The sequence below is a fragment of the Panicum virgatum genome, chromosome 3N (genome assembly GCF_016808335.1).
Source record: "Panicum virgatum strain AP13 chromosome 3N, P.virgatum_v5, whole genome shotgun sequence".
NCBI lineage: Eukaryota > Viridiplantae > Streptophyta > Magnoliopsida > Poales > Poaceae > Panicum > Panicum virgatum.
In genome coordinates, this window is record NC_053147.1 from 61,763,590 (window position 1) to 61,771,980 (window position 8,391).

General features: G+C 48.3%; 2 protein-coding genes across 3 annotated transcripts; both read left to right on the forward strand.

The window, feature by feature from the left end:
* The first annotated feature begins 472 nt into the window (after positions 1–472).
* Positions 473–5,662, forward strand: LOC120666511 (importin subunit beta-1-like). Of its 2 annotated transcripts, none has more exons than XM_039946367.1 (3): positions 473–703; positions 1,985–4,411; positions 4,504–5,662. In XM_039946367.1, the coding sequence occupies exons 2-3, from the start codon at positions 1,992–1,994 to the stop codon at positions 4,700–4,702; spliced, it is 2,619 nt and encodes an 872-aa protein (XP_039802301.1). In that variant the 5' UTR covers positions 473–703; positions 1,985–1,991; the 3' UTR covers positions 4,703–5,662. The 2 variants fall into 2 exon arrangements, with proteins under 2 accessions (XP_039802301.1, XP_039802302.1); XM_039946368.1 differs by having other exon boundaries at positions 493–715; positions 4,504–5,643.
* A 685-nt stretch (positions 5,663–6,347) lies between these two features.
* Positions 6,348–7,357, forward strand: LOC120666512 (osmotin-like protein). Its single transcript, XM_039946370.1, has one exon. The coding sequence runs from the start codon at positions 6,469–6,471 to the stop codon at positions 7,138–7,140; it is 672 nt and encodes a 223-aa protein (XP_039802304.1). The 5' UTR covers positions 6,348–6,468; the 3' UTR covers positions 7,141–7,357.
* Positions 7,358–8,391: the final 1,034 nt, after the last annotated feature.

An 8,391-nucleotide genomic window follows, 5' to 3' on the forward strand; every position in this document is an offset into this window, starting at 1 on the left:
GATTTTACAAGTTCATAGCTACTTGTTCAAAAAATCACATATATGTGAATTTGAATTATAAAACGTAACAAAGTGTAGAAGAGCGTAAGTCGAGGTTCACTGTTTCGAGTATACACTCGTTTTCCGTATTTTCTCTACCACCGAGACATATACAAAACATTTAACATCACGTATACTGTTGGGTTAACTAGAGGGGAAGAGGAAACGTAGAGATAACATGTGTAAATCTGGAGAGACCGACCGCGAAAAAACCAACGTCGGCTGTGAAAACCACATACCACACGGGCACACGGCAGCGTCCAAAACCCAATAACCAAACCCACACGGAAACCATTATTAGAAACAAAAAATCGCCGCACCCGATCACAAAAAGAAAACCCCTCGTCTCCCATCCGAACCGTCCACCCCAGATCGGACGGCCACCAGCGCCCCCGCGCCCAACCCACTCCCCACTTCCCACCTCACCAAAGATGCCCTCCTTTTCTTTTCCTCGCATTATTTGATTTCCTCCCCCCTCTCTACCCTCCTCTCCCTCCCCGCCGCCGCCGCCGCCTCCACCCCCTCTGCTCCCTCCCCACGCGCCTCCGCGCCTCCGATCGGGTCCGCGGCCGCGCTCCCCTTCCCCGCTCCCGCCGCGGGGTGCTGAAGGCTCCAGCTCCGCTCCGTCCGTACGCCTCGGGGTCGTCTCCACGCGCCCAGCGACGTAAGTGCCCAGGTCAAAACCCTAGTCCCCCCTAGTCGGATCTAGCGCCCGGCCCCGATCCGCTCCCGGATCTCCGCCCCGATCCGTCCTCTCGCTTCGCCCGTGGCTCCGGCCGCCTCGATCCGTCGCTTCGCCGGCGGGTGGTTTGCGTGCTCGGGGGTCTAGGCGTGTGCGCGCGCGATCGGTTTTGCCGTGTGGTTCTAGATCTGAGTTGGGTTGGCTCGTGCGGTTGCAGTTGGCTGGTCGATTTCTCGGTGTGGGGAGTTTAGACTCGTTTGGTGGGTCGTGGTGCTTGCGAGGAAGGGGGGGGGGGGGGGTGCGTTCGTGCTATACGTCGATGAATCTGATGCGCACGTGTTTTCGAGCTCGGTTGATTGTTTCTAGTGTAGCTGACACGTGGATTCCCGCACGCTGTCTATAGTGTTGTGTTGCCGCTCTCTGAACTATGAATAACGCATGGCTTCTAGTATTGTTTGTGTGTCCGTGTTGCCTTCTTAAGTAAAACTTGAAGCGTATTACAAAAATTGAGTTGATACCAATTATGCCCTACCTCTTGTATTGGTTTTTATTAGTTCTGGTAGTTCCAGTTAAGCTGTAACCGCACTCGCTAATCTGTCATACGCCAAATTTACTGCGGCCAGTTAGTTACACATCTTTTGCTTACTTGCTTCTGGGTAGCTTTAGTTTCATTTATTTCTACTTTTCACTGTTACTGTGTTAGAATGGAGGCTATGGGAAGTTGACACTGTGTAGAAATTAGAGTGCCAGCTCGTTCTATGGTGGGGCGAACTGAATATGATTCATGCTCAAGTGTATTTTAACATTTGTAACTTCTTATGCAGCAATTATACTGGATCATTCTTGTTCGTCGTGTGGGAGCTTGATTCCATATTATAAGAGTCTATCATATTGTCTTGACATGATTGATTTCTCCAAATTGTGTGGATACTAATGAACTATCGTTTTCATGATATTGCTATTGTGTAAAGCATACAGTTTTCATTCCTCTTTGTATGACTGTTTAGGATTAATATTTCTAATAATAATAGCTCTCTATACATGCTTATTTGCTCTAACTTTGCATTATAGAGCAATTTAGTGTGTCTTGTTTGGCTTTTCTTAGAGCAGTTTGATGTGCCTTGTTAGGTTTTACTATATGGATCACTTTATCAGTCTAATTTATATTGAAGGGACAAATTTTCTTTTCTGGTGCAAATGGCTTTATTTCTTGAATTCTTTCATGTACATATATCTGATTCCTCCTTGTTTTGGTATTCACAGAGCCAATATGTCACTTGATGTTACTCCAGTTCTCTTAAGTGCGCAATCTGCTGATGGTGCCATCAGGAAGCATGCTGAAGAAAGCCTCAAGCAGTTCCAGGAGCAAAACCTTCCAGGATTCTTGCTATCCCTCTCAAGTGAGTTGGCCAATGAAGAGAAACCTGAGGAGAGCCGGAGGTTGGCTGGGTTGATTCTTAAGAATGCACTGGATGCAAAGGAGCAACACAGGAAGAATGAGCTTTTCCAGAGATGGCTGGCACTGGATGCTGGTGCCAAGGCGCAAATTAAAGGATTGTTGCTGCAAACACTCACATCTCCTGTTGCAAGTGCCAGATCTACTGCTTCTCAAGTTATTGCGAAGGTTGCTGGTATTGAGATTCCGCAGAAGCAATGGCCTGAGCTTATTGCATCATTGCTCTCAAACATACATCAGGTCCAGCCAAATGTCAAGCAGGCAACGCTTGAGACGCTTGGCTATTTATGTGAGGAAGTTTCTCCAGATGCTGTTGACCAAGACCAAGTCAATAAAATACTTACAGCTGTTGTTCAGGGTATGAATGCTTCTGAGGCAAACTCTGATGTGAGGCTTGCAGCTACACGGGCATTGTATAATGCATTGGGCTTTGCTCAGGTTAACTTCTCGAATGACATGGAGCGTGACTACATCATGAGAGTTGTTTGTGAAGCAACACAGTCTCCGGAGGTCAAGATAAGGCAGGCTGCCTTTGAGTGTTTGGTGGCTATCTCGTCTACTTACTATGATAAGCTGGCTGCCTATATGCAGGACATATTTAATATCACTGCAAAGGCTGTGAGGGAAGATCAGGAGTCAGTTGCACTTCAGGCTATTGAATTCTGGAGTTCCATATGTGATGAGGAAATTGACATTCTGGATGAGTACAGTAGTGAGTTCACAGCTGATTCTGATGTTCCTTGCTTCTATTTTATCAAGCAGGCCCTTCCTGCATTAGTGCCGATGTTGTTGGAGACTCTTCTGAAGCAGGAGGAAGACCAAGACTTGGATGAAGGTGCTTGGAATCTGGCAATGGCTGGGGGAACTTGTTTGGGCCTGGTGGCAAGGACTGTTGGGGATGATATTGTTCCTCTAGTGATGCCTTTTGTGCAGGAAAACATAACAAAGTCTGATTGGAGGCAAAGAGAGGCTGCAACATATGCTTTTGGATCTATCTTGGAGGGGCCATCAGCTGATAAACTGGCTCCTCTTGTAAATGTTGCATTGAGCTTTATGCTGTCTGCGTTGATGAAGGACCCAAGTAACCATGTAAAGGACACAACAGCTTGGACTCTTGGAAGAATCTTTGAGTTTCTTCATGGTTCAGTGCTTGAAACTGCTCCTATCATTACAGCTGAGAACTGTCAGCAGATACTTACTGTGCTGCTTCACAGCATGAAGGATGTCCCTAATGTGGCTGAGAAGGCATGTGGTGCCCTGTATTTCCTTGCTCAAGGCTATGTTGATGCAGGATCTGCATCACCATTATCCCCTTTCTTTCAAGATATTGTTCAGAACCTTCTTATGGTTACTCACAGGGAGGATGCTGGGGAGTCCAGGCTGCGCACAGCAGCTTATGAGACTCTAAATGAAGTTGTCAGGTGCTCCACTGAGGAGACAGCCCCTATTGTTATGCAGTTGGTACCTGTCATCATGATGGAACTCCATCAGACTCTTGAAGCTGAAAAACTGTCAACTGATGAGAGGGAGAAGAGGAGCGAACTGCAGGGCCTCCTTTGTGGCTGCTTGCAGGTCATTATCCAAAAGTTGGGAGGGATGGAATCAACGAAGTACTCTTTCTTGCAGTATGCAGATCAGATGATGGATCTGTTTTTGAGAGTTTTTGCTTGTAGGAACGCCACAGTTCATGAGGAGGCTATGCTTGCTATTGGTGCATTGGCATATGCAGCTGGTCCAAACTTTGCAAAGTACATGACACAGTTTTATCAGTATTTGGAGATGGGACTTCAAAACTTTGAGGAGTACCAGGTCTGTGCCATTACTGTGGGTGTTGTGGGCGACTTGTGCAGGGCACTTGAAGACAAAATTTTGCCCTTCTGTGATGGCATCATGACCCAGCTCTTGAAGGACCTATCAAGTAACCAATTGCACAGATCTGTAAAACCACCGATATTTTCGTGCTTTGGTGATATTGCACTGGCAATTGGGGAGAACTTCGAGAAGTATCTGATCTATGCCATGCCTATGCTGCAAAGTGCTGCTGATCTGTCAGCACATACCACTGCGACTGATGATGAAATGCTCGACTACACCAACCAGCTAAGGAATGGCATCTTGGAAGCCTACTCTGGTATTCTTCAGGGATTCAAGAGTTCACCTAAGACACAACTACTGATGCCATACGCCCCACATATTCTCCAGTTCCTTGATGCTCTGTACAATGGCAAGGATATGTAAGTCCTGAAAACAACATTCTGTTTTCTAATTCATTATTTGAGTAATAGTTCTGTGACCTGGTTCATTATAATAATTGTTTTCTTTCCAGGGATGACACTGTGATGAAGACTGCAATTGGTGTCTTGGGAGATCTGGCAGACACATTGGGCGTCCATGCTGGCCCTTTGATCAATCAATCTGCCTCGAGCAAGGCATTTTTGGAGGAATGCTTGGCGTCAGACGATCCTTTGGTGAAAGAATCAGCTGATTGGGCAAGTATAGCAATCACCCGTGCAGTTTCAGGTTGATGTCCCAAGGAGTCTCGAGTCTGCACTTGCATCCATCCACATGTCATCATGTCTGGGTCGTCGATTGCATCATGTCCAGACCTGCTCTTTGGAGAAGTCCAACATCCTTACAGCAGAGTCGGAGGGTCCTCACTAACTCATGCATCAGTACATGCGTCAGCCCATCCTTTCCGCCCCCGCGGGAAAAGAGGGTTCAAGTTGGCCGCCTGCTAACTTTGGCAAAGGGCATCTGCCGCCTTCATTTCTTATTGGATGTGAGATGAGCTTCTATTGTTGCCTGACATGCTGACAGTTTCCTCGGCATGGCACGCCTATGGTCTGTGGCCTATAATTTTCCCCTGCATTCATCTCATGCATTGAACTCTGGTCGGATGGTCACTTGGGAGAAAAGGCCCAGTTGCTTGCTGCTGATCCAGTAAGCAGCAGTGGGCAGGAACACATCGTCACAGGATTATTTTGTATTAATCAGGGCGGTCAAGTCCATTATTATGTCAAGACATACCCTCCCTGCTGGTTGCTAGTAGCTTGTTTTTTTTCTGATTGCATTCTTTTCCCTTTGTCCACTTGCATTGCCTTGCATTTCATTATTGTCTGTTTTGTAAGTTTTTTCCTGGGCAAAACTTGTGTCCTGTCACGTCTGGTACTGCACGCTGTTTGTACAAGTCTAGCTCCTGCGTGCATATCAGTTTATTTCCAGGTGTCATTGGAGCAGCGGGCATTTCTGCTTTTCAGTTTTGTTTTTGGTAATCCATACATGCTGCTCCATTCGGGTTTCTCTGAAGCCGGGCTTGTGAAGAAACATAGAGTTATACTAGGTCTGTGGAGTGGTTTTTGCAGGGTGGCAGAGGCGAGTTGGTGGGGGTTTGATTTGTGAACTGTACTATGATGGTGTGGGGCTCTGCCTCCTGCTACCCAACATGTCATATCATTTGTTGAGCATATGAGAATATCATGATGGAATGTGATATGGTCTTTCGATCTACCTTCACCTTGCTGGCATGTGCAAGTGTTCACATGCCAGCATGAAGGATTGATTGGCGATAATTGGCACCCCAAGGCAACATTAGAGCTGCTAAAATTGTGGCAACTGTTGTCAATGATGGGGATGTTATCATGTTAGTAGATATGTTTTGCCGGCAAGACGGCGTCAGGTTATTGGCCGCGCGCCTGCTTAGCCTCCGAGTAGCAGAACAGCGGCCCTACAGCCCTACTAGGGACTGCATAGTGCACGTTCTTCCTAGCACAATGGGAATTCCTCTCCAGTTCAGCATATCATTCTAAATGGTTTGTACTAAGTTGTGTCATAAAATCCTCTACTTGTTATCTTTTATTATTGAGGGGAATTACAGTAGTGAACCGCTGTCTTAAACCGTCTGTATTAACATGGTTTTTCAAGCATAGATTTTTTTCCGGTAAGGGACGTCTTAGCTCCTCGCTTTTATCTTTGCCAATGTCCCCAAGTTGTTTCCTGCCATGCTCCTCTCCTTTTTTTCCCTCTCTTTTTGACCAACGCTCATGACTCCTCACTCTTGCCCATCGAGACAACAAAGGTTTCACTCTCTTTTCAACTGTAGTACATCTTTAACCATGGCTCCTTATTTACTCTTAGCACCATAGCTTTGATGCATTTTATTAGAACGTCGAAGCATCAAAGCTCGTCTATAAAAACCAGCCAAACCCGTCTCACATCTCGTCACAAACTCGCGCGCGCCTCGTAAAAAGCAAGTCACGACACGATCGGGTATCGAGCCAGCTTTGCCAAGGCCATGGCCGGAGCCCTCACCTTCGTCGCGGTCCTCCTCGCCGCCGCCGCCGGCGCCTCGATGGCGACCACGCTGACGATCCACAACCTCTGCCCGCACCCGGTCTGGCCGCTGGTCACCCCCAACTCGGGCCTTCCCTCCATCTCCGACAACACGGCGCGCCTCGACCCCAACGCGCTGCTCTCCCTATCCTTCCCGCCCACCTTCTGGGCCGGCCGCGTCGCCGCGCGCACGGGCTGCGACGCCGCGGCGTCGGGGTGCTGGACGGGCGCCGCGCCGCCGGTCACCGTCCACGACGGCGGCAACCTGGACCGGGCCGCCTACAGCGTCAGCCTGGTGGACGGCTTCAACGTGCCCGCCGTGGTCACCCCGCACGCCGCCGCCGGCGGGCAGTGCCCGGCCCTCGGCTGCGCCGTGGACCTCAACTGCGATTGCCCGCCCGCGCAGCGCGCCGCCGAGGGCGCCGCGTGCCTCGGCCCGCCGGGGTTCTTCAAGAGCCGGTGCCCGCTCACCAGGACCACGCCCACCGACGTCGAGCCCACGCCGCAGAGCTGCCGCGCGCCCGGGGAGATCAAGGTCGTCTTCTGCCAGGCGACCATTGTCACTGGCGCCGCCGCCGCCGCCGCCGCGGACGCCGACGCCATGGTCATCCGCTCCATCGTCGCCGACAGCTAGGTCGATCCGTCGAGGCGTCCCGCTCGATTGGCCAGATGGCTTCGTGTGTGGAATCGTTGTTGCCATGAGTCCTTTTGTTCATGTGTGTTGAGTCGGGCACTTTAGCTTTGGCTTCGATGCGTGTACTCCTGCCGGTGTCAGTACTCAGTAGAACTCAGCCCCGAAGCAAAATAATAATTCAAGTTCTAAACCTGAATATCAATCTTTTGTGTATTTACATGCCAAACTTTTTTTATGTTCAGGTAAAACTATTTGTGAGTTCGAAACAAATTGCTGATTGTAGTTCGAATTTCGAACTACATCTGTGAAATAATCCTGAAGTAGCCATTTTGTACTGCAGTACGCAGTGCAAAATCTGCACTTGTGCGAAATTCAGATGAGGCAAGCGCTTCTGAAACTGGGGCATCCAAAATCCACGGTGCACACGCATGAGGTGCACGCCGTATAACCTTTTTGCATATATGCTTTGCTTCTGGCAGGAAAAAGAGCTAAAGCAAAAGTCGTAGAATTACAGGCCCGGTGTCGTCATCATGATTAGCTTGTCAACTTTTGACAAAGCTGAATATTGTGCCAAAGACCAAATAAAGTATCTAGTAGGGCTTAGGTAAATATTATTATTTTTTTCGATACAGAATTTCCTGTCGAATGTCATTTTTATGAAGCAATGGTAGTAGATTTGATTTTCTTATCATTACGAATTAAATACTCACAAACAAGTTTGCAAAAAAAAATCCATGTATAGATTCAACTAGGGAGAATTTAATTGAGATTTTGAAAAAATATTGGATCATTATACAAGTCACATATACTGCGTGTCTGAAATACTGCGTGTCCATGTCCATTTGTTCTCTTTTCAGTGACTTTGTTAGCCCATGAAGAAGCAGGCTCAAGAAGTTGGGCTCGATCATCAGACAGGGCATGGGTCAAAGTAGTAGCTAGTCCAATCGATATAACTGGAAGCTCAGGAGGGAATTGAGATTACATATCCTGGCCCACCAACCAAGGCCCGTGAGTGGGTTGAAGCCCTCGCCGGCCCGAATACAAGGACCTGAGAAACCCAGACTAACTGGGCCCGTTAAGGCCCGCTGGGACCCAGCACGGTAAAAAGGTTCTAACCAAAAGATTGGATTGGCTTTTACCATTTTACTTTTACTTTTACATGGAGACCACAGATGTGTACTGCGCTATCTGCAGTGCCGACATGGCGACAGCGTGCTACCTACCGCAGTGCTCCGCATCCAAAATCCAAAC